A 27,231-nucleotide genomic window follows, 5' to 3' on the forward strand; every position below is an offset into this window, starting at 1 on the left:
GGATGCTTCATGTCCAAAAACTCAGATCCAGGAGAGAGCAAAGTGAATAAAGAACAGGGTTAGGGACAAAGTCCCAAAATCTCTGGGAGAAAAAACCCTACCATGTCATGTGCCCAGAGCAGTTGCAGGCACTGAGCTAGGTGGTTTACATTCTTTCCTTTTAATCATCTCCTGACAGTGGCCTCACTCCTGAGTCCCTGAGAGGTTAGGTGATTTGGCAGAAGTCACACAGCAGGTAAGCGGAGGAGCGCCAGCTTTCCAGTTCTCGCCTGACTGGCTCCAGCGCTTATCCGCGTCCTTCGGCAACTCGATGCCTCTGGTGTGTCACCAAGAGGCTGGGAAATAATTCCCAGAAGGTGAAACAAAGGGGACCTGGGCAAGTTAATAGCCTGGTTTGAGGAGCAACAGCTCTCACCCAGCAGATCAGTGCTCACAGCAGGGACTACGGCATTAGGAGCTCAGAACTGCAATTATGGAGGAATTTCCCCACAGTCAAAGGTGACCAGCGGGAAACGGGGGAAGATGGGATCCCTGGGTGGCTAAGGGTGGCGGGTGGCATGCCCTAAATTCACTCTGACTCTATTTAGGGTACAGAGCAGTCTCCACTGTGCTTTTTTAGCAACTCCCAAAGAAAAAGAGACGGCTGATCCCGAGGAAGAATTTGTCACCCATGGCCCTCTACTAGCGAAGGGCAGCTCCTTCCCCTTCTAGGCCTGCATTTGTCTGCGCTACACCCAACAGTTTTCTCAGCGTCTCACTTCATGAGGACCTACTGGCTGGCTCCAGAAAACTTTTTTAATGTGGTAAATAATGATATTTATATCTTTTACTATTCTTCCAATGACTGTGAAGCCCTAAAGAAAAAACTCATTAGGGTGAGAACAGAAGAGTGAAAAGTGGTACCATCTTCTGCCTGCTAAAGGTGGGCGGTCCCAGGCATCACTGCCTACCCCTCTGTGTCCCGTAGCTCTTCAGTCTCCAAAGCCCATAGGGAGCCTCGTGCAAAGTCTCCATCCATCCACTCTTTTACTCTTCCTCCTGCCACCTGAGTCTAGGCCCTCATTTTCTTCTTCCTGGATTATTGCCATGAACCTCCACAAGACTCCTGCCTCAAACCACTTCATTATAACACTGTGAGATCTAAATCTTAAAAAGCACAACTCTGAGCATTTTCCCAAAGGCATTTTTTTCCCCACTGAATTAGCTAGACCTTCAGTATGATCCTCTCTTCCCTTTTCACCTTATTCCCGAATGTTCCTTGTGCCCTACGTTTTAGGACACCCTGCTTTCCCACCTTGGACTCTTTGCTCACTCATGGCACTGCCTTTGTCTGCAATACCTCCACTCCAGTCTCTGCCAGCTGAAACCTTATTCATCATCATTGCAAACTGCATGCTACCAACAATGTGGAACTATTATGATATACCCTTTCTTGGATTCCACAGGTTATATCAGATGCAGCTCTCTCGTCGGGTGCATCTTATTTTGCCTCTGGTTACTATGAACTTGTTGCAACTCCTTCAACTGTATTATAGGTGCCTTATGGGCAGTGACTAGGTCGTATTCATTTTGGACCCTCTTGTGTGGGACCTTCGATGAAACAGACACTCAGTATTTGCTGTAATGCCTCAACTAAACCCCAGTATAAGACTCTGGATTCAAAAAAGGTAACACTGCTATTTAAGGTGTGGGGAAAGCTGACTTCGCTTTTCTGCATGTTTTCTCCTCTTGTTTCATTGCTACTCCCCCACTCCCCTATGCTCTCCTAACGGGACAGAACTACTTGGGCTTGATTTGAAAGTGCTATGGCAACAATTTTCTTTCTTAACCTGTTCTGGTAGTATATTTTCTTAAGGAAGTGGGATGGACCTTGAACATGAGAACACCATCTCCCGGTCAACAGTGTTATCTCAACACACGCTTGGTCGTGCACACAATCACACAGAATTAAAACAAGTCTAGCAGGACTTCAAATGGGGACACAGTCTATCTCAAGGCAACTCCTATTTATTCTGCTTGTTAAAACAGTCCCAGAAGCAGAGATGGAGAGGGTAGAGACAGAGAAAGGGTGGAGGAGAGGGAAACTGATCCATTAGCCTTCCACGCTCCCTTCGGATTTGGAACTGTTCCAGGAAACAAGATACAAGTGTCTCAGCGTATAATGTCTTTATGAGTCTGTTTTGTGTGCATTTTTATTCATAAGGACCATGGATTCACATTAGGGGCTCCTTCTAGGGGAGGCTAGAGTTTTCAATTATATCCTCAATTCTTAATGCATATGCTACATGATATTTTCTATCTGCCATCCCTCCCAGAAGAAGGAAAGCAGGAACAGCGCTGGTTAAATGGACACTGGTCCATGGTCACCTGTGCCAGAGGGTTCCTACATTCGTGAGATGCGCTGAATAGACTGGGATTTCTTCACTTGGGAAGCAATTTAAAGCAACAAGAGAGGCGCGTGTGAAACAGACAGTATGCCAATTGGTGTCATGTCTCTGAGAAGTGCCTGGATCTAGGTTTCTTCTGGTCTATGACAGAAATGTCCCCGTAGCCATTTGGCTGGAATTCCAGCCAAGAAACAGTGGGGTAAGGACTATACTATCCACACTGACTAGACACATGGGCTGGCTAGGGGGAGGGCGGAGGAGGGGTCAGAAGCTTCCAGCAGCTGTTGTGAGGAGCCAGGGGGAGGAGCCAGCAGAGGGAGGCAAAGCAACTGCAGCAGGAAGGCCCAGGCCCCAGCACGCGCTGCAGGCAAACAATAGAGAGATTTGCTTGTGGCAATTTCTCCGTCCCCTGGTGGAGAGGACCTGGACCATAGGTGACAGAGCCACAGCCTCCCAGCCGCTCACATGCCCACCGCCACTCTGCAGAGGTGGTTACCGGATGGCCTGGCCTTGTGGCAAGTCCTGCCAGAAGAACGACAGTGAGCACCACCCTTCCCTTCTGGGCCCCGTTTATCTACCCCTTGGCCACGGCTTCTCGCCTCCCTCACCATTTCTTTCCACACCTACGTGTCCCCACCCCCAAGAGATCCTCATTCAACGCCATGCATACGACCTCTCCCAGATGGGACCCACACACATCCGGGCTGCCCCTCCTGAGGTGCCATTAAATTCTCTCAAGTGGGTGCACCAGCACGGTGCCACGCTCTGGGCCAAGTTCCACAGATGCAACCACGAGCCCTGACTCTGCCTTCAGAGATGGCGCGTCCAGTTCAAAACTGAACTGGGCCAGGAAGGCCACGCACGGGAAAGCGTCCAACAGGAGGTGAGCGACGCTCTCCTATGAAATATAATTTGACATCAGCAGGACCCAAAATGTTTGCAACAGTTTTAAAAGTAAAATTTAAAAAAACTGATAATGTGTACCTCTAATAAGTCCTTAATCATCTATTTATTTATATCTTAAGGCCCTACTATGGGCTCAGAACTCTGCTGGCTCCTGTGAAAAATTGACAACTCAGGAAGTGTACTGTTCCCATTTAGGGATATTTGGTATCAGTACATCTTAACAAAAACTAACATTTGTGTAACAGTTTTCATTGTCATTACCCCACCATGTTGCAGTGGGCCTGCTCCTGTTATTTTTTTTTTAAACAGATGAGGAAAGTGAGCCTCTGTTTCCTCTGTGCCTTGTCTAAGATCCTACAGCATAGCTAAAGAATGTAAATCTTAGAAATAAAATAAGGTGATCAAAACAAAATAATGGAAACTCTAGAAACAAAACCATGTTGTTTTGTGACTGACTTCCAAAGGACCAAAGGACGTGGCTCTTTTCTTGGTAATGCCGAGGGCCAACCACTGACTAGCATCCTTAACAGGTCTCCTTGGACATTCTTCCCACCAAGGTTAAATAAACTTCATCCGCCACAGTAGAGCAGAGAGTCCTGAATCAACTAACAATGTTTTACCCTGTTTCTTCACATACCAGAGAAGAGTTTTATACTTTCATATAACTTTCATGGAAGAATATGTAAAAATTAAATATATTTTTTGAACATGCATGTATTAAGAACCCTTATTATTCCCAAGGTTTTTTAATGTAGTCTTCCTTTGCAGAGAGGGGAAAATTATTTCATATATATATCATATTACATAGTTCTGTCTAAATGCACAAAAATGAAAGTAGTAATGCTTAACAAAAAATAAGCTTGTCCTTGCTAAAACTCAGTCTACAGGCCATCTAGAACTCTTCCACATACTAAAAGAGCTTTATTCAATTCAAGAAACTTAAGTTCCACCGGCACCCGACTGCCCTTTTGTGTCTCTCACTTCCTCTTAGAGTAAGTAACCCATAGAAGACTTTATTTTATAGGTAAATCAATAAAAACCCCGGCAATAGTTACATTTCCTGAGCAAAGTTTATCCTGACAACCTAGTCATTTATCTTCTGGCACTAAACACATGTAATATCTAGCCATATGAGGAAACATGTTACAGCTTAAAAAAAAAAAATTACAGCTAACATCAACCAACAAATATTGACCTTCTACTACAAGCCAAACACCATAGGTATGGCAAAGTTAAGTACTGAGTTTTCCCAAGACATTTCTCATTTCTTTTCTTTTAAATAAGGATAATTCATTAAACATAAGACGTCAATGGAATTTAGTTTTTATATAGGCTGATAATAAACTCAAAATAAGAAGAGATCCTTTGTCTTAACCCTTCCCTCAATTTCAAATTCAAAAATGTGGTCACTGTCACCAAAGGTCATGCAGGAGGTGTGTGACAATAAGTGCTGCTCTTAGAGGAAAGTCCATGGAGTTGAATAGACAGGTGCATACTGACACGCTTAGAGCACAAAATAACAAGGCACTCAATCCAGCATTAAATGGTGAGGGGCAGAGAAAGTGCAAGAGGAATTTGGATAAGGACCAGGGAAGGCTTCTTATGGCAGAAAGGGCTCAAAATAGACTGAATAAAATGGGTAAGCTGTGAATTGGATAGAGAGGAACTATGGTACATACTGTTGGTTGCCTACCACATACCCACTCAAGACTTCGTGGCAGAGCCTGGGTTTATTCAAATATGACTTAGCTCCATGAGTAAATTCTGATTGGTCTTAACCAATCATGCTGAGAAAAGAAATTACATACATATACTAAGAGAAAAGTCGGGAAGTATAAACAACAAAATATTAACCGTGGGTATTGCTCAGTGCAAGATAATAGGTGATTACTTTTCCTCCCTTCTCCTTATCTTTCTATGCATCCAGACTTTAAAAATTGAGTATCCATTAATTTTAGGATCATTTCCTTACAAAGGCAAGTGCATCAATGATACAAATATTTCTAGCAGCTCTAACGTAATCTTTGACGTATACATAAAGTCCAGCAGGGGAAAATGATGAACAAATTCTGAGTTAAAATTCTACTAAAGCATAAAACAATTGTGTTAAATAAGCATGACTTGACTAAGAGTGGACAATACATGAAAGAAATGACTTAGCCTATTTCCTTACTGGAAAATTCAATCATGCCAGTAGAATATTAAAGACATTTTCACTTACTTGTAGTCAGTACTACTTTTAGTCAAAGAACAAATAATTAGCTTTGATTAAACTAGGTAAATGAGCCAGCAAACTGTGGTTTCATTAGCCTCTCTACACTTTCTGAATCCCACCTGAAACACTTTAACAACGAACTGCTGATTCTCCTGCTTGATTTCCCCTAGTTGCTTATGAAACACTAACTTATCAAACCCCAATTCTGAGTATATCACATGTTTCACTGCCTCTACTTCTAAGCTGCTAAGCACTATAGGACAAAGTTACAGAGCCTGTTGGTTCCACTGTAAATTTATATTATCTAGGCTTTAACCTTCCTATTCTTCAGTGATCCTTTGTTCATTTCAGGTTGACCCAAGTAAACAAACATTTCCTACAGTTGTCTACTCACTAGGTTCCAGTGAGCCGTGATAACTATGGTTTCTTTCTCTCAGGCGTGCCTTCCTTCCCCCTTCTGCTTTCTTTGGGGGACTTCTTCTCTATTCCAGGTGGTCCTAGTGAGGATGAGCCCAGGACCCAGGATGGGCCATACCAACCCAAACAGAAGAGAGTGACTGGTTCAAGGATAGGCACATGAAGCCAGCCTGGCCAACGAAAGTTCTCCTAGGACTTTTCTGCTGAAAGCAGCAAGGAAGACTTTAGATATTCATCTTGGATCTCAAGATGCAAAGATGTATGTAAGGGCTGCTGAAGGTTATTTCTCCCACTATAGAACAAAGAACAAAGCCAAAACACAAAAGTAGAGACAACTGAAGCTGAGAAATGGAAAGCATGAGAAAACTCTCTCAACTGTGAAACCTCGAGATCCAGGACAATCTGAAGCCAATTCCACCTCTAGACTTCCTAGATCTACATGAAACAATAAATCTTCTATGCCTCAGCTGGGTTTTTGTCTCTTACACCCTGTGGACTCCTGTCAGATACTGGACATATTCCAAACTTTATCTTCTCTCCCCAAACCAGAAACTACCTACTAGCAGACCCCAAATGCCTGCTTCATGATGAACTTCTTTATCCCAAAGTTACTCTCACAACCCTCAGTAGAAATGACTCTTAAAAAAAACACAACTTAAATTCAAGGCCTTTTCTCATAATCTGGCTGTGGGCACCTTTCTCTAGCATGTCAATGTTGAGCCTTCATTTCTTGTGAAAAACCTCCCCTCCTGCAGCTCCCCGGGCACAGTTCTGCCCTAGTTCTCCTGCTCCTCTGGCACTCGGTCTTCTTCCCACACCCTGATTCAAGTGTTTCCCAACAAGTTGTCTTTGGCCTCCTTCCTTTTCCTTCTACCCTCTCTCCCTTGGCAAGCTCTTTCAACCTAATGTTTCCAGTAATCCCCTCAAAATAAAAGACTCTAAAATCTATACCCATGAAACTCCATTCTATAATCCACACCCATAAATCTCTAGTCTCAACTCCACACCTGTATTTCCAGACACCCCTACCCACCTCTCACCTAAATTCAAGATGTATGTTCAAAAACTGCATATGCTGTCTTCTCTTCTGAAACAGTTTCTCTTTCTGCATGGTCTTTCATTTTGTCAAAGCACCACCAGACTCCTGGTAATCTAAAAATGAAGTGTTATCAATGACACCCCCTGTCATCCCAGCTGAGATGTCCTCTTGCTTCTATTCCCATAACATCTTTGGCTGAGTTCCCTCCTCCCTCTCACTGCCTCTCATCTACCCTAGTTCAGAGTCTCACAAGTCTCACCTGGACTATTGCCATTATCATCTTCATCTGTCTCCTACCCTCTCTCAATCCCAAGCATCCTAACCTCTGCTATGAGATTATACTAATGGAAGGTCACATCTGATCAAGTCATTTCCTAGCTCAAAAAACTTCCATAGCCACTCAAAACTTGACACCCCTCCATGAGTCTGCCAAGAAAGGTCCTCAGCCTGGCCCTGAACTCCTTTCAAGGTTTCTTTCCCATAATTTCCTTTCAGGAATTCAGCCCTAAACTCAGACCAAATACCACAGCTTTCCTCCTCCCTATCCCAGTCTGTCGCCATATCTTTGCTCATCCTCCTTTTTCCACATCTCCTCATGAATAGCTCCTACTATCCCTCGAGGCTCTCCAGAAATGCCAGCTCTTTGATGAAGCCTTCCTTAATCTTTTTTGCTTGAAGTTATTTCCCTTCTGCTTTGAACTCCTGTAACTCTACAACACCATTCACTCATCTCTCTCGAAGGCAAGAATCCCAGCTTAATTCAACACTGCACATAGTGCTTTACCTAACACAAGTTTGGTGAATCAATGGATTGTCTAATAAGTCTTTCCTCATCCTTTCCACATCTACCAGGCCCATTACTAAAATGCTGTGTGACCTTGGGAAAGTTACTCAACCTCTCTGAGGAAAAACTCAGCTTCCTCATCAGCAAAATGGGAATAAATATAGCTTACAGAATTTTATGAGTTAAAACAAAACAATGGTTGTTCTAGGAGGGCCTATCTGGTACATAGTAGGGCCAATTAGTACAAGATCCCTCCATTTCTCTTTTCATCCTTATAACCTAATCTGAGAGCTCTCCACATGACACACAGGGAATGGTATGAATCAGAGCATTGATACTCCTCTGTGAGATGATTATGTACTTCCCAACAGCAAGTGTAGGGATCATCGCTACCAAGTCATCCTATCAGAGCACTAAAAAGTGGGACAAGAGAATGCTTCAAAGAATGTAATATTTTTAACTGTCAAATATCACTGAAGCAACTGAGGAACTCTTTTGCCTTTTGGGGGAAATTATTGCACTTGATAAAACTTATCTGAGAAGCCTTCATCAAGGGAGTAAATGTTAAGCAAGTCAAACGTTAGTTTGGAAGCAAAGGAAATTCCTTGTAAGTACTGGAAGAGAACAATCGTCAGCTATTTTCTAGAACTCTAAACAACCCAGTAAGACTATTTGAGACTACTTATGCATCTCAGAGATATGAAAGGTGACAGGATATAGTGGACATGGCACTGAACTAGGTAGGTCTAATTCTGGCTCAGATACATACTCACTGTGGCACTTGGAACAAGTCACTCATCTACTGCTGAGCCTTGATATTCTCATCTATAAGATGGTGTGGCTAGACCAGAAAACCTCATTCTAGGAAGACCTCCCTGTTAACAAGTGTTTTGTTCAATGAACTTATTACTAAGGGGAATGTTGGGCAGCCAACCACCTTTGATCGTTAGCTGTGGACATACTTAGAATTGTAGACGACAGTAAATAGATGTCCTCTTAAGCTTCCTTCCAATCCTGTGCCTCTTGAGGCAGTATCACAGCTTAGAAATTAAGAGGAAAGACTTGAATCAGATCGACATGTATTCAGATCCTGGCTCTGCTATTTACTATATGACCCAGGGAGTTTTTCACCTCTCTAAAACTTCCATGTCCTCATCTATAAATCAGGGTGATGATAAATTCTATCTACCTCATTGGGACAGGGGTCTTGTGAACATTAAACCAGATAGTATGCACTAAGTTTTTGGTACATAATAAACTCTCAATAAATGTTGGCTGCCATTATTTTTTCTATTGAACCCTAAAATAATTTCCCTTTGCCAGGCTTGACCCATTTTAATTATATGCAGTAACTCAAATAGAGACCACAAAACATAGTTTTAGAAATTCAAAATGGATTAGCAAGACAGCAAACAGGTGCAACTTGTGGTTCTAAATTGTATTCTGAACCAGAATTTTTTTTTTTTTTGCTATAAAGAATATTAGTGGAACAGCTATCAAATCTGAATAAGAATTACAGACCAGATAATACATATCAATGTTAGTTTTCTGAGTTTGACAATAGTACTGCAATTATTTAAGCAAACGTCCTTGTGTTTTTGGAATAAACAATGCACTATTTAGCGGTAAAGGAAAATTATGATTACACCTTACTTTCAAATGGTTCAGAAAAAAATCTACACACATTGAATATTGTGTGCATGTATGTGTGTGTATACAGTCTTATATGTAAGTATTGGCTAAATTAAAGTATGTAAAATTTTTAGTTTTTTTTTTTTTTTTTTTTTTTTAATTTTTTATTTATTTATTTTATTTTACTTATGGCTGTGTTGGGTCTTCGTTTCTGTGCGAGGGCTTTCTCTAGTTGCGGCGAGCGGGGGCCATTCTTCATCGCGGTGCGCGGGCCTCTCACTATCGTGGCCCCCCTTGTTGCGGAGCACAGGCTCCAGACGCGCAGGCTCAGTAATTGTGGCTCACGGGCCTAGTTGCTCCGTGGCATGTGGGATCTTCCCAGACCAGGGCTCGAACCCGTGTTCCCTGCATTGGCAGGCAGATTCTCAACCGCTGCGCCACCAGGGAAGCCCCAAATTTTTAGTTTTGACCCACTCTGTATCTCCCTGTTCAAATTACTTACTAGTCCTCTTTTGTAAAGTAATGCCTCTACTTAGAATTAATTGTCCTACGTACCAAAAAAACGAGTACTCAGAGACCTAATTTTCACTTTAGCATTGCAAAGAGTTCTAAAGTCAAAGTACATTTTGACATGGATAGAACTAGCCCAGTCTTATAGTATGTATTAAACAATAACTGTGCAAGTGCCAAAGCTGGCAACGGTTTCCACTGCTGTTGCAACATCTAAGCTCAAAGTAACATCCATGGATTTCTCAGTGGGAGCCTACAGAAAAGTAGTTGGATATTCCTTCTGCTGTTTCTAATTAAATCAATTTCACAACTCCACATTTCAGCCATTCCCTAAATGGCTACCAATGCCCTGACAGGTCCCAAGGAGAGCCAAAAATAGTTGCGGCGGCATCACATCAGACAACCAATCCTGTGGATGCCAAATTAATATTTTCCAAAAACTCTGCCTTTCCTTTCACGTCGCTAACAGAAACCTATATCGGCCCACTCCAATTCCTATCTCCAGGCAAAACAACCTCTCCCCCAAATACTTCAAGAAAGACTGCAGTGTTTAAGGGGATTAGTGAAATTTACATTACTCATGTCAGTGTAGCACTTCATGGTCACAAAGCACTTTTACGTAAATAATCCCCTCTTCCCTTTACAATACTACTGTGAAGAGTCCCATTTTAAAGAGTAGGAAACTGAGGTGAGAAAATCAAGAGACTGTCCCAAGATTTTAGACATTTTATGGATTGAATTCAGGGCCAGAGCCTATGTTTTTAGATACCCAGAGAAAGAAGGGGGAAAAAACATCAGTGAATGGCATCTAGTCATTCAGGACAAAGAATCCTAGTCGCCTCCCTCTAGCTCACCCTCATACCCAATTCAACTCCTTCAGGATAAAGCCTAGACTCCTTAGCTTAAAAAAGTCCCCTGATGATCTGGCCACATCTCCTAACAGTTCTCTACCTTTCAGTATTTCACATTTCTCTGTATTTCAACTGAAATAACTAACAACTTCCTAACACTTCCTAAGTGTCCTAACACTTCTGAAATGTCTACCTCCATGCCTTTGCACATGCTATAAGGGTCTTCCTGGAGTGCCCTTACTACCCATCTTCACCTGGCTAATTCCCATGTGTCCTTCAAGACTCAGCTGAAGCTATTCTGCAAAGCTTTTCCCAAATCCTCCAGTCTCAAGTAAACAGGTTATTTCAGGCTTCTGCTGACCCAGCATTCACTTGTTGGACAGTCTTTACCACGTCACACCAAGTGTTGGTTCCACCTATCCCTCTGGACCCATGTTATCCAACTGAACTTTCTGCAATGATGGAAACTTTCTATATCCACACTGTCCATCACAATAGCCACTAGCCACAGGTGGTTACTGAGCACGTGAAAGATGGCTAATTCAACTAAAGAACTGGGTTTTTAATTTAATTTTAATTTTTGTAAATCTAGATTTAAATAACCACCTGTGGCTACAGCACAGCTCTAGACTAACTGTCAGCTCCAAGGACAAACACCATACTTACTTGTCTCGGTATCCCTGGCACCCACCACAGGACCTGGCACAGAGCAGGATTCAGTGTTTGTCGAAAGAATAAGTGAATGTGTAAGTATCTATAAACACTTATTAAGTTGGGAAGTGATTCCACCCAATATTCCCAGCATTCTGGATTATCATATAAAATTCGGCCAAACCAGTCACATCTTGTAAAGCACACCTTATTAACTATCATGGGGGAAAAAAAAAAAATCCTCAGTAAATCACTCATTTCTGCTCAGGGCACTTTAGCTTCACAATCACGCTTAAATGACTTCCAGATGACTTCTGGACAAAGGGTGACGCTGTTTATGAAATATTACAGTACTCATGCAGCATCATTTTGGAATGTCGAACTCAACTGCAGTGTTTTATAAAGAAAAAACATGGGCTTCTTACCCTGATTCTATTAACATAGAAAAGAAATTCCCTTGAATGCCTTAAGTATTCCCAGCATATTAAAGACTATTCTGAAGAATTCTGTAAAATTAACCATCAACTCTCCGACTGAATTCATTTTTGAAATCCCATACAGTATTTGGAGAAGCTGTACAGACTTGATTTGATGGGCTTCCTCACTGCCATAAGCAGAATGCAGAGAGAACATGACCTCCTACAAAGAACTAGCAGTCAAATCCAATTTGGTTCCAATTAAAACTCTCGGTTGACAGAATTCATGAGCTTGACATATGCTCGGTCATTTGAGATTTTAAGAAATCCAAGATGCGAACTTCACAAAGCAGAGATTAACCAGGGCGGACTCTGCATCCAGGCACCCACTACCAAATCCCTCCAAGTGCCCTGGCTGGCAACCAAAGGCATCGACAAACTGGTCGGCACACACCACCCACCCAGAGCAAGGAGGGCTTCTCCATTTCCCACCACCGCCCACCCAGAGCATCGAGGGCTTCTCCATTTCCCACCTGGTGCGTCTCACATTCCTGGTGGTGATACAACGGCTGAACAACTGCTCATTAATGGCCTTTCGCTGAATAATTACTTCTGTAAAGGGAGACTAATCCTAAAGTCTAAAACTGTATGTGAAATAAAAGGAAATAGGTGAAGCATCCTAGAGCTTGATTGGGAGGGTGGGAAGTGAGGGATTCAAATACATAGTTCACTGCTTTTTCATTGAATTTAAATGTTTAATTAAAACTGAAGAGCTATGTCTTACAAAAGAATTAATGTTCACTCAAGAAAAAAAAAGGCAAAAATAAAGTAAAACATAACATTTAAACCTTGTACCAATGGCAACAGTTGGTATATAGGCTGCAGCTTTGTTTCCCCTTTAGGCACTTTTAAAATAGTGAAATAAATACCAGCCAGCATTTACATAACACTCACTCTGCTTCATGCACTGTCCTAAGTACTTAACATCTATTTAATTCATTCTGTCTTATCTGCACCTTAAAGACAAAGAAACTGAACAGAGGGAGGTTAAGTAACTTGACCCAGTTCACAAGCTTGGAAGTGGCAAATAATCTCTGTCTAATTTTTTCTGTGGGAACATTATGTTCAACTAAGCAGTGTGGGAAGGAAAACTTCTCCTTAACTTCACTAAATCCTTAACTGCTGTTTCAATACTCTGTCAGAAGACGCGAGCACAACCTGCTTGGCTTATATTTGATTCCTGTTCCCCATGTGCGGGGAGCGGCCGAGTTAAGATAGGAGACAGTCACTGACTTGGATCTAATACTCAACAGCTGGCTGTAGGGCACAATCCGTAATATGAATTTAGATCCCTTCAGGGCCATAGCTCTTTGATGTTCTTACCATCAAACTGTCACCTTCTTGCCTCTGCATATTACATAACCCACTGGCTTAGCCGTTTTTAAAAGCTTCCATTTAACTTGAGTCAACTCTGCTTTTATTTTTTTAACCTGGATTCTTAAAATCTATCGTTCCCAATTCCTATAAAATCTAAAAGTGCTTATTTTGATGATGAACTTCAAATAAGTGTGGAGAGCAAAACAAAATGGAGGTTGTAACAGGTGGAAAGAAATTTTCCCCCATGTAAACTGTTAAATTGGAAATTTTAAACTGTTAAATTTCCAATTTTGGAAACTGTTAAATTGGCAGTGAGATGCCACTGCCAAGTTCGGAAACAGCCTTAATGTTAAAGGTGTTCTCAGAGACCCGTAAGATGCTCCACGCCCTCATCCCAACCCCCAAGACCACCTGCCAATGTCCAAGGAGACAAGTTTTCTGCTCATTCACGTAGAGGCTGTCTGCCACATCATGACCCTGAAATACTTTGGATTATTCTTCATGGTTCTGTTATCCACACAGCAAGTCCTGTGGCAACCACGGTAATTACACTGCAGCCTTGTTATCTTGGGACTAACACTGTAATTAACCTGTGTCACTGCAGCATTCATGGTCATAATAATTGCGGCAAAAAAGTCCTATGGAAGTAGCATTTTTCATTCTGGCTTTCAAAAATAACTTCAGCAATCATACTTCTTAAAAACTCAAATTTGTTTTGCCCCAAAACATATGATTTCCTCTGTACAAAGGCCACTGAACCAAGCTCTCTGAGTGCCCCCTGAGAAACGGTAGACTATCTCTGTCATAAGAGCTCCCAAAGAGAACAGGAGAAACAAACAAATAACCAAAAAACATTTCTCGAAAGAATACTTACAGCTCCTCTAGAAAAGGGAAGTTCTTAAATGCATCTTCTGGTAAGTGAGTAATGTTGTTCATGCTGATATCCCTGGAAAACAAAGTTAAGAAGATTGTTAACTAAGTGATATTAGACTTAAAGCACTTAAGTCAACAGAAAAATAATTAGGTGCTGCAATTTTGTAAAGAAGCAAGAAAAATGAGCATAGAAGACAGACATAGGAATAGTCATAATTTAGCTTCAGAATGCAATGCTCAGAAAACAGAAAAGTTAAATCTTGTATTATAAATTACGTCCCATCATTTATAAAATACCCAGATCCTGGGTTTTCACCCTTTAAGTATTCTTGGAAAAAAATGTCTCCAAAGACCTACAGTAAGTGAGCCGGTGTGGCTTTTCATTGCTCTGGTATTCAAAGTGCTGTACCTGATAAAAAATAAACAAATGAATACCCAGAACTTGATAAAAGAGATCTGCAGGTACGGATGGCTTCTTAAGCCACTGTCTGGGATAATAAAAACAGGTCCTAACTGTACCCCAGTCGTATTTTCTGCAAAACCTATAAACGTCCTCCAGGTAATAGCTGTAAGTAGGGTTCATTTTTAGCCTATGAACAGAGGCAGGCCACAAACAAGCGCACATGTGACAGGCATGCGGTCCATTTCCAGTTTTTCCTTAAAGAGGCAGCAGCACGGAGGGTACTCCCTCGACGATATCACTTGACAATTCACTAGTTCAAGCAGCTGAAAAACAATTCTTTATTAACCATTTCCTTCTTCCCTGGCAGCTGCCTTTTGAACTGGCTTTCCCCTTCCACACTCTACTTAATCTGGACACCGTGAAAGGCAGCTGAGGGCAGCCTCACCAGGGACAGCCCCCGCAGGCTCTGGGTTGCCTGCCTTACCCAGATGCCTCTGCCTCTTATTTGCTGTTAAATTATCTGGCTCAGTCCCAGAGGTCTCTCCTTTCTAGAAACCACCATGAAAATTCACACGTGTGACTTTCCCACAACTGGATTAGACGTAATAGTCTAAGGAGGTGGCAGAGACATCAAGCACACAAAAACCAGCCGACAACAATACCACCGTTCTTTTCACTACTTTGGTCAGGTAAAAATTTCCTTTAAAGGACACCTTGAGTATCAAGGTAGGTGAGTCCCTTCTCCCCATCTTTCCTCTCACGAACATTTAGAAATGGTACTTGCATCTCTTCTTACTAGCCTTTCCCAAGGCAGGTTTGGAAAACTTCTTGGCTTGGGAATAATAAGAATGGCAGTTGCAAAAACAGCAGTAGCAGCTAACACGTTGAGAGTACTGATCATGGGATAAGACTGCGTATCAAATCTCACTTTACGATTGGGGAAACCAAGGCTTACTGGGGCAAAGTAACCTCCCTGAGGCCACCAACAAGTGGTGTAACAGGAAATGTGAGCTCCACAGTCCAAGATCTTAACTCCAAACTCTGAGTCTTCTAAAATACCATTTGAATCCTGCTACTTTGCTCCAGTAAGTAGTTAAGACATAAAGCAAACCCTGAGTCCTACCAAGGTTAAAAAGAGGGACGGATACTGCCTCCAAGACCTTGGCACAATCATCAATGAATCTCAGGAAGAGCGCTTCTGCTTGATGATTAAAAACAAGAGCTATAAATAGCTTTAGCCATTGAAGAAACAAAGTTCTGAAAATTCTCTGGAGACGAATCCCAAGACCATACGGATTCACATGCATTCCAAAATTGTCTATCATTAAAAACAACTCAAATTCTACTAAAGATAACTTACAAGAAAAACAAAATTAATATACTTCTCAAGGAATTATTATTTTTAAATGCAGGCCCTGATACTAATTTAATCAGCTATCATTATCCCTGGAGAAGGGGGAGGGGGAACCCTTCATTTTTCATAAACACTGGAGCAAGGTGAGAGAGAAATAGCACCCAAATAGGGGTCAGATGGAATATTGTTTCATCCTGGGCCTCAGTTTGCTCATCTGTACAATGGGGGAGTTGAACTGATTGACTGGGGGGCTTCCTGGCCTGACATTATATACTTCTGTGATTCACTTTTTTCTTCTTTTTTTTGGTAGTTTTCATGGAGGGGCTCATCCTCTCTGATGAAGATATATGAGGTTCATTTGATGGAAAAGGCATGTTTCTGAAAAATTTACCATAACGCAAAATTTAAAGACTACTAGTTTGCCATTATAAAACTACTGAGTCACTCCCACTGGAGCACATTTGCCCTTAACCAATAAATTCACTCTTAAGAATGCAACAAAACTTTTACTCACGTTGAAAAGTAAAATAATAATGAGTAAGCAGTGATTCTGTAAAACATCACACAATTTTGGTGTTCTTTTGTCATTCCAATAAAAGGAGAAAGGACAACCATAATTTATTACTTCACAAAAGGAGGCACTCCATACTGTTTCCTCTTAAGTTTGGCACACCTGAATTCAGGTGAGTATCACAGCAACAGAAAAACTGACTGACTGCCTCACCAGAAAAAGACACATAATTATGAGAGAATTTATACCACACTCTTCCCTGCATTCCAGTTTTTAAAAATGCATACATCTATATAACTCTCTCATTCTTTTCCCCCTCAGAGTAACAAGACATAACAGGTAGCTTTGCTGTGAGCTATAAATGCAATTAGTGGGACTCCATATTTACAAACTAATATGTGTTAAACACGTGGTGAGGTTTTGTTTCAAAGCTTCAGGTTCAGAAACAACACTTGTTTCCAAATTGATCTGAATTTCACAGACTCAAGAGTTCTATCTTTCTAGGTGTTTTCCATCATATTTTCTAGGCCTCAGTTACAAAGCATTTGTGAATAAGGAAGAGAAAAAAGTAAATAAATAAAAGAAAGGGAGGGGGGACCTGGAAGATGTTATCTCCAGAGAAGCTCTGGAAACATGTAGTTACAGAGTATAAGGTGGGTGGGTACTCACTTAAAATAATGAGGACTAATGGTGATAAACAACCTACAGACAGCCTTAAGAGTATATTCCAGACCTGACATCACCAATACCGACAAGAGAGCTTGAGGCTGGAAAGGATGCTGGGGGTGACGAGTTAACTGTAACCATTTACAAATGGAAGTCCTAAGCCAATAATTACAAATATATTGGGCTCATATGCCTATAAATTACTAAAATACATAAGTAAAAGAAAGTGGTCTAGAAAATTTTCAGCTAGAAGGTAACACCTCTGGGTCAGTGCCTTGACATTCCTTATGAGCACCACAATCTTGCCAGGAATATCTGTAATTAAACCGAGAGATCTACCATCCTGCGTTCCTACAAAGAAAATAAGTGTACCATAGAAAACAAAATAATCTTACAAGGTCAGAGCACCACCAACTCATAAACACCTCTGAAGAGTAATTTCAAGAGAACTGACGGCCTTACTTGAAGCCAGCCCAGCATGGATGGAAGGGCGCAGCCTTGGGAGACCAAGGCTTACCTATCAGTTCACCAGCACTAGCTCTGTGATCTTGGACAAGCTGTTCATCTTTTCTGAGTCCTAGCTTCTTCATTTGGATAAATGGAGGAAGTAGTAACTAAACCTTGCAGAATGCTGTGAAGATCAGAAAAAGTCGTCACATATAAGAAGCTAAATAAGTAACAGGTGTTATCTCATCATCCTCCGTGTTTTGGCTGCTCCTGGAAGCTGTGTGAATCTAGTGGACAGAGAGCCAGCAGGCCAAGAATCTCACCGCCTTTGGTGGCCTTCCTTCCCAGAAAAGAAACCACTTTTACACAAGGGAAACACTCAATGGTGCAGAAGGTCTAGAACCTGGAGTTGTTCCTAACTACAAAACTGGATTCTAAACTCCAGAACTCCAGGAGTCGAAGCTGTTAAGATAGAAGAGCTCTTTGAGATCAAGTACTTTGTTTTAAAAGAAAAAAGTTGAAGCCCAGTTGTTGACAGAGAAGGGAGGGAGGGAGGAAATTACATTCTTACTGGAAACTGTTAGAAGGACCGGAAAGACAAGAGCCATTTTCAAAAAGATCAGGAGGACCCCCAGCGGGGTAAGTGATGAAGCAGGGGACAGAACCTAGAGCTTTTGCTTAGTAGGGGGAAAATGCCTGAATGTATCTTTTCTATACATACTGGTTCCCTAACAGATTTCTTTATAGTTGGGCCTTTCAAGGTACAGCAACTGGTACAGGGCACATGCCTGCATATCACACCCAATGCAATATTCCCCAACTTTTACAACAGAGATCAAAAATGCAAAAGCACATCACCCCACGAGGAAAATAAAGGTGAATGCTCCAACACCAGCAGTCACTGATTTCAAAATTAACAGTGAAATGGTGCAATTGTTTAATTGAAACTGCTAAATCTCCCCAGTGCTTAAACTCTCATCTTTTTTTTCCCTCATAAAATTCATTAATATTAAAGTATCTACAGAGTAGAGAGGAACATCATGTTTCAACAAGGTACCTTTTAAAATCCCTGTAAAATGCTCCCAAAGCGAGCCTAACCTGTTTGCTGATGGCCCAGCGTGTACCACCGTGGACTCTGCCACCACATGCTTGCTGGTCTGGGCCTTTTGCCATGGAATTATTTAATTTTAATATACTGTGATTGACCCATGTTATCTAACTTTGAATAAACCTTCCTATTTGTGTTAGATAAAACTGCACTGCTGCTGCCATAATGTTAATAGTAAGTCAAATATTACCCGGCAGTCTGAGAATTTGATAAATTATGTTTAATAAATTACAAACAGGTTCTAGAGAAAACATCATTCTCTAATATATTCTCCAGAAAGTGGTGGTGATGTCCTTAAACTCAACAGACACATGCTGATAATGATTAAGAACTAATACTATTCCAATGACTTTTCTAGGGTCTTGTCATCCACCAAAAATTTTCAGGCCGCTCTCCAGTTAACAGATGTCTACTGTCTGAACAAAAACAAAAAACTAAACCTAAATTTGAAAAATGGCCTGGGTAGAACACATTGGAAGGGAATGTCTCTCTCACGCACAAGTAGTGTAGATAACACATACACCACCAAAGTTCTAGACAAAGCTTACGTAGAGTTTAATTTCTTTTCTGACAGGGTTCCATACCTTTGGGCAAGTGATCTCTTTTGCTCCCTACTTTTATAATAACAAAGCAACCTATGTTCACTGTTTTTAAAGAACTGAAATACAGGGAAAAGCATCCACAGTATCAATACCCAGAAATAACCACTGTCCTATTTCATGGGTGTCATTCCAGGTTCTTTTTCTCTGGATGGTATGTATTTTTGCCAACATGAAATGCTATTGTTCTGAACATATGTATCTCCTGACACCTAAGATTCTTCATTTGCAAAATGGAAAAAAAAATTCTCTGAAAATATATTTTAATGAAAGCATAAGTACTTAATATATCTCAATGCTATTTTTGGCAGGCCATACATCATGGGAGGGGAGCTTCACACCTGGAAGTCACCGTGCCAAAAGGAAAAGAGGTTAGTTAAGTCTCTTTTCCAGAGACAAGGATATATACTGTCACCCATTTAACAAATATGTACAAAGCACCCAATTATCCGCATAGGTGCAAAGCACTGTGCTAGGATGGTGAAGTTTTATATCAAAAGATATATTCACAGTTCTCTTTTTTACTTTCTTTTAATTAAAATCCATCGCTCCACTCTATTCTTAACTTATTATCGCTTGAGACACTGTTGCAACGTGTAATTAAGTTTAACCTTTCTAAAATGCATTCTTGCATTCTGGAAGCAATAAGAACAGCTACATATGTGTAAAGACACTGCTCTTTAGTTACACTGCAGAAATGGGGCCAAAATGGTATGGATGCCATTTTAGTCAGATTTTGCTCTAGAGATATTTTTCTGACCTTACGTGTTTTTGCACTGCTAGAATCCAACTAGATGGCATGATGGACACCCTTCTGACGCCACGTGAAATATCTCTACTCCCATTTTAGACAGCAGGATAAATTGGCTCCATACTATCTGGCATCTTCCCTGGTGTTTCAAGCACAAAGGCTCAGCGCTTCCCAGCCGACAGATCCAAAACTTGACTCTCCAAGCCCTGCAATCCTTAAGAGGAGAACTGCTACAACAACCATACTGTCACTTAAAAGATAAATGGTAATCACTGTCAAGAAGAGTTACCACCGTGTAAAGTCATTATCTGTTTAAGGTATTTGAGTATCCTAGTATATAGTCTTCAAATCTTAAAAAATAATAAAAATACAGTCAAAAGTTTTGGCTACAGGAGATATAGAGAAGAATGTTTAATTCATTTCATGATCTTCTACTTTCATGGATTAAAACCCCTGTTTTAGAACCTTTTAGCATTTTTCCATTAAAGACTTCCAAAGCTCTATTGCCACTGTTATGACAATGAAAAAATACAAAACAAACTGGAAGAAAACATTTGCAAAACGCTATGGGATAAAGGATTTGTATCTATAACACAGAAAGAACTCTCAAAACTCAATAATAAACCTGATTTTTAAATGGACAAAAATATTTGAATAGGTGCTTCACCAAAGATGATCACACAAATGGCGAAAAGCACATAAAAAGATGTTCAACGTTAGTCATTAGGGAAATGCAAATCAAATCACAATGAGATAGCACTCAGCTATTAGAATGGCTAAAATGAAAAAAAAAAAAATCTGACAATAACAAGTGCTAGTGAGGATATAGAAGAACTGGAACTTTCATACACTGCTAGTGGTACAACCACTCTGGAAAACAGTTTGGCAGTTTCTTATAAAATTAAACAGATAATTATGACTATGACCCAGCAATGCTAAGTATAAATGGATGGGTTAGGAGAAAGGTTGGCTACAAAGGAAAAGTTTGGCCCACTGGAAATGCTCTATATATCTTGATTTTGACTGGTGGTTACATGATTGTATAACTTTATCAAAACTCTTAGAACTGTATACTAAAAGTATGTATTTTACTGTATGTATCAATAAGTTAAACATCAATTCTTGTGTTGGCCTTTTATAAATAAGTATATATATGATACTACCTCTTCACGTTTCTCCCACAGGAAAAAATAATTCATCCTGTGGCTAGAAATCCTCTTTTCCAGGACTTGCCCAAAACCAAATAACGTGATGCACAGCACTGGCTTGGCTTCAGAGTCAGGAAACCTGCAGGTTTTTTGCGTTTTGTTTTGTTTTGTTTTGTTTTGTTGCCTTTTTTGCTGTTTTTTGGTTGTTTTTCCAGCCTCTGCTATCCACTTGCAGGACACTGGGCCAAGCCTCTTCATTCTCTCTTTACTGAGCACCTATTAGGTTTGCAACTGACTGTATGCTGGGTCCCAGGTAGATAAAGACAAATAAGACAGAGTGTTTATCCTAAGGGCGTTCTGCAATAACAAAGCAGTAAGTAAGTACTGTGATCTGCGTGGCAGAGCGAGGGAAGATGGTCAACCTAACATGGGACCAGAGAGAGACTTCCAAAGGCAGGGCAGTGGTGCCAAGTTGGAAAGGGCAGATACTACTTTATAGAGAGCTGCTATTTCAATCTCTGGTCTCACTCGTTGTGTCGGCACTATTTCCCAGCAGGGATGCAATTGGCTTTTGTGCGGGCCAGTTCTTCGTTATGCAAGACAGTCTTGCTCACTATTGGGTGCCTGGCATCCCTGGTGCCCCGGTGCACTAATTAGTGCAACCGAAAACATTCCCCAAACGCTTCCAACCTTCCCGCAGGAAGCTGGCAGCACAGAGAGGGATGTGAAATCTATTCAGCGGGTGACACAAGGCATCTTTTAAAAAGAAATATAAGGAATGGTTAATATCAAAGTTAAGCACATCACACAGAAAAAGAATAAATATTGTTTCATGACAGTTATTTAGATTTCATATATATCTATTGGGTCATGATGTAAAACGTAGTCATTACTGGATTCATAGGAAAAAAAAAAATTGAAAGCCTCTGAATCAGAAAACTTGTTTGTTTGGGTAGAGGGTGCCTTCCAGGCAGTGGGAATATCATGTTAAATGAGATAAAACCAGAGTGGTCAAAGAGATAAAACTACACAGGAATTGGGGTATTACAAGCACAATGGCTATAACTGGCAAGAGAAGCTACCAAGGCAAGCAGAAAGTATGTCCCCAAAGGCCTTTGTGTGTGACCTCTAGAAATCACAACTTTATTCTACAAGCATGGAAAGCTGCCAGAGGAAGTTTAAGCATGTCACGTTTGCTGCAGAAAGATCACTTTAGCAGCCATCTACTGCCATGGGATGAAAGGAAAGGACATTATTAGGAAGAAGAAATCCCAGCTCCTCTGGAACTCAACCTCCTCTACTGAAAAATATTCTGTACTTGCTAACTTCGAAGGTCCTTTCCAAATCTATCATTATGACTCCTCCTTTGGCATTCCTGCTCCTGCACATTCCATGCATAATTAGTAGAAAATAAGAAACCCTGCGATTCACTTTTTTCCTATACGTGCAGGCACATTTGCTTGCGTTAGCCAGTGTGTGAGTGAGGACAGACTTAGACATAACCACTTCAGAATTACAAGGGTTCAGCAATTAAGAAAGATGCATGACTTCATTTCCAAAGGTAATATTTTATGCTGTAATTGTTTATGGTCTCGGTGAAGCAATACAGCCTAGGAGACACTGAAGGGTGTGTTCTTCAAGGAGATGCTAACCCAACAAGGTAGAAAAGAGAGAGAGCGAAACACCAATGTGTAAACCTCACACCGCCACGAAAGGCATGTGTCACGTAAATTACACATCCTCAAAAGGGTAACTTAAAAAATAAAGCTAGTTAGGCTAATGCAATAGTATTTTCTAATATTGAAAGAAGTTCCACTTGTTTTCGGGGCTTTTTTTGTTTTTTGTCTTTTTAAACAGAGCCTGTTTTCAAGTGTGAGATGTGTTCTAAAGAGGAAAATATAAAATACTCTAAATCCGGAGCACTGTTTACTAAATGGCAAAGAACAATGAATACCAAAGACAAAAAAGAACATTCCTTTCTATAGTTTGATCGAGGACCCCTAGCATCTGGCATCACATGGAACAGACAGGGGTTAAACTATAATATTCCTTGTTTTCTTGCTACTGAACGGGTGTTCTCAGGCATTCTTTGGGTGTCAACAGCTGTTCTGGTAACCCTAACGATGACAAAACAGTGCTCATTACCAGCCAAGACACACAGACAAAATGCAATTTCAATAGTCCATTTAACATCAACAAGAAGGATTGTAAGGATTGTCGTCTGGGCTGATTGGAAACACTCAGTTACTTCATCCTAGCAGACAAAATGCACTATTCACAAAGAAATCAATCCCACAGCATTTATTATGGTAAATATTCTAATTAACTAAACGGTTGATATTTTATTATAGCTACACTTATTAACACCACTGATAGGAAAACATTACCTCATGGTCCTTGCCTTCAGACATGCACACCCACCCACGAAAACTGCTGTTTAGACGCTCATTTTTTTAAACTTCAGCTCACAACCAATTAATGGGCAGTGAAATCATTTTACTGGTTAATAGCCAACTTTTTTTTTCAATTGAAATAAGAAGGAATAGAGAATAAAATAGAAAAATATCAGAATGTATCAAATGTAATAAAGGTAAGTATTGTCTCACGAAATTTTGTTTCTGCACTTGTGGGCTTCTGTCTTCCTGATGGCAAAATCTCAAGTTCATATATATCGTGTAGTTTTAAGTTCATATATATGGTCTGTGTAATATAGCAAGAACCATGAGTTCAAGGACTTGGCTATTCAAGCCAAATCTTTTTATTCCTCCTGCCAAATGGATTCAAAACTACAGCTGCTTCCCCAGCACCACCAGGTTGGCAGAATGGATTTAGTAACCTTTAAAGTACTTCCTTCAAGTACACCCCAGTACTTTCATATTTTAGTGACATCGGTTTTCTAAAACTGACAGTAGCAGTATGAGAGAATGTCACAACGAGCTACCCTGAACTTTCTTTATTAAAACGAGAGAGAGGGAGGGAGGGAGGGTGAGGAAGAGACATGCAGGCACACATTTAAAAGACTTTATTACAGTATTACTTTTCAACTGTTCAACAGAACTGTGGATAAATCAGCTGAGTTAGCTAAATTTCTACTTGGCTACCCTGGGCTCTATCGAGATTTCTAGAAATATATGATAACAGCGTGACAAATTTCCACTTACATAAAATGCGTAAAATGTTTATAAATAACCTGACAAAACCATCCTTCAATAATGTAGTGATTTGAAGGTTAAAAACAAAAAAGACCCCCTCACCAAAAAATCTACACTCCAGTAAATCCTTTCTAATGTCCCAAATCCAAAAGGGGCCTCCCAATAAACACTGTTTGCACATCCAATAATCATCCCAGGCAAGAGGAGCTTCAATTTCCAAGACACTGAGGCACTGACCTCATTATGTTGAGGCAAGAGGAAAATTCCAAATGATGAGGCAGTCTATACCCTGAAGGCCAGCTGCCAACCGTCAAGGCCTGAACCCAGGGGCAGACTCTGGGGTTTCACCATCCCTGTAATGCATGCTTTGTGGGGCAATTGCTTCCCTTCAAGCCAGGAGGCATGCAATACACACACACCACACACACCCTCCCCCTTCTCCGCTCTGATGGCCATTTTTTAAAAGGCTTATAAAGTGTATTCTATCCATAGAGGAATGACTCAAAATTGTAACTGGGATGACTCAATCATTTCTGTTGACTATTAGACAACAGACATTGATAATGCCAGTTGATAAAAAGTCATTCAAGATATTCCCTTGGGAATGACTTACAACTCATTAAAGTCAATATAGAAGAAGCTAGGCAATCAAATCTGAGATGATCCTGGATCTTTGGGAGCAAAGATTCTCAAATCTGGTTTTCTAATACTTCTGGACAGCTCTGTTTGTGATAAGTCCTCACGTTCTAAGAAGTTCAGGTCACAAAAAACTTCACTTTCCTTTTAATTTTTGCAATCATTATGGGTCATATGGTCCTTTGTTTTTTACCCTGGACAGAAAACAATAGGCTACCCTGAAATCTGTTTAATAAAAAGAAAGAGAGATACACACATACACACTAGGAACTCCAAAACACAATACTCTGTAATGACCTATATGGGAAAATGACTATATGGGAAAAGAATCTAAAAAAGAGTAGATACATATATATGTATAGCTGATTCACTTTGTTGTACACCTGAAACTCACACAACATTGTAAATCAACTATACTCCAATAAAAAATTTAAAAATAAAGGCACAATGGATAGTTAAAAGAAAAAAAAGTTATTGCTTTAGAATGTCCATCCAGGAAAACCTCTCAATTCCTCAGTTGACTTGATGTTTTGTTGAAGCAGTTTTGTTATTAAATTGGAAAGCCAAGAAGAAATAATGTCTTAGAAAATAAATTCCTATAAGGAGGAGGATCTTTAACCCCCCCAACCTCCAGTGAAACCAGGTACACACTTCTGATCCATTTGTGCATGGGTGCATGCACGCACACGCGCACACACACACACACGTACACTCTCCCTCTCCCCCCCCCCCGCCCCCATAAAGAGCTTAACCACAATTAAAGAATGTTTCAGATTAGGAGGCCAATTCAGATACCAATAAGGAGGACGACAACTCACTCCAGTCTGCCTTGGACAATCCCAGTTTACATCTATTGTCTCAGCATAATTTTTTTTTTTAATTAATTAATTTATTTATTTATTTTTGCTGTGCTGGGTCTTCGTTTCTGTGCGAGGGCTTTCTCCAGTTGCGGCACGTGGGGGCCACTCTTCATTGCGGTGCGCGGGCCTCTCACTATCACGGCCTCTCTTGTTGCGGAGCACAGGCTCCAGACGCGCAGGCTCAGCAACTGTGGCTCACGGGCCTAGTTGCTCCGCGGCATGTGGGATCCTCCCAGACCAGGGATCGAACCTGTGTCCCCTGCATTGGCAGGCAGACTCTCAACCACTGCGCCACCAGGGAAGCCCCAGCATAATTATTAATAGTCCTCCTTTTCACTTTCAAAGGGGTGGTCATTTGGATGATAAATTAAATCATCATCCCACTAATAGCTACAGGTATGACTGAATAGTGTTGAATGAGTTGCGATGGGAAGAAGTGGAAATCTTGGTTTGGATTACCTTGGGGAGGGCTTAAATAAAAGGCTAATTCCTCATGCGTATAATATTATGATGATAATAATAATATGGAAAATATCTTATGAGCATCTGTAGTGTTTGTAAATATCACTTTGATCAATTTCCTGCTCCTCCACCTAGACCTTATGTCCCATTAGGGCAGGGTCTGTGTTTTGCTCAGGAATGTATCCCAAGCCTCTAGCTCAATGTGTGGCCACAGTTTAATGAATGACATGCCAGACACTACATTAAATGCTTTAACAGTCATGTAACAAGTACTTACTTAGCATTTCCCAAAAAAGAGAAATGTTTAAAAAGGCTTAATTTCCCAACCATCTAAAGATCGTCAAAGGCCTGGCTGCAGGAGAAAAGAAAGGAGAGGCATATAAAATATCTTCACCTTGACAACTGACACCTGATCTGCGTCCGGGACAGACATCAAGAACACATTGCTTATGAAGAGCAAAGAGCATTAATGACAGATTTCCTCCCAAAGTCTACTGCTATAACCAAGTAATAACCTTACATGCAAACACATTTGGGGAAAAGCAAGAAAGAGAGCAAAGCTTTCATTTCAATACAAGTTCCTGGATTTAAAAATAGCTTGGGAGGAATGATGTAAAATTGGATTTCAGTAAAACTAATTTTTCTTCCTCAAAAATTCAAAATACAGGCTTTGTCCTATAAATAGCATCTCAAAGAACCACTGAACTAGAAAGCAGAGTGATTAAAAGTTTCTCCCAGAAGCCTGACCAAGAGCCCTGGGTTTGAACACAGCTCTGCTTGCTCACTGGCTGTATAACCCTGTATAACCCTGTCATAACCCTGTATAACCCTTAATTTCTCTGTGCCTCAGTTTCTTCAAGTGTAAATGGGGATAACACTTCTGACTTCAGAACATCGCCGTGAGCATTAGAGGATGTAACCTCCAGCCAGTGCCCAGCACAGTTAACCTAGCCCACAGCAAACACTCAAAGTCAACTATTATTATTTTTACTATTATCATCATCCCCCATCACCACCTAATCTAATCATCTCATTTTAATAATGAGGCAAGAGACCCAGAGGGGTTAAATATTTAA

At 40.7% G+C, this 27,231-nt stretch overlaps 1 protein-coding gene across 1 annotated transcript in view; it reads right to left on the reverse strand.

Moving 5' to 3' along the window:
• The window catches only part of LGR4 (leucine rich repeat containing G protein-coupled receptor 4), a 97,840-nt gene that overhangs the window by 31,428 nt on the left and 39,181 nt on the right, over positions 1–27,231 (reverse strand). The window contains exon 2 of the mRNA XM_036860345.1: positions 14,060–14,131. Coding sequence (XP_036716240.1) covers positions 14,060–14,131 — 72 coding nt within the window. The remainder of the gene's footprint in view (positions 1–14,059; positions 14,132–27,231) is intronic.

This window comes from Balaenoptera musculus, chromosome 8 (genome assembly GCF_009873245.2).
Source record: "Balaenoptera musculus isolate JJ_BM4_2016_0621 chromosome 8, mBalMus1.pri.v3, whole genome shotgun sequence".
NCBI classification, from domain to species: Eukaryota; Metazoa; Chordata; class Mammalia; order Artiodactyla; family Balaenopteridae; genus Balaenoptera; species Balaenoptera musculus.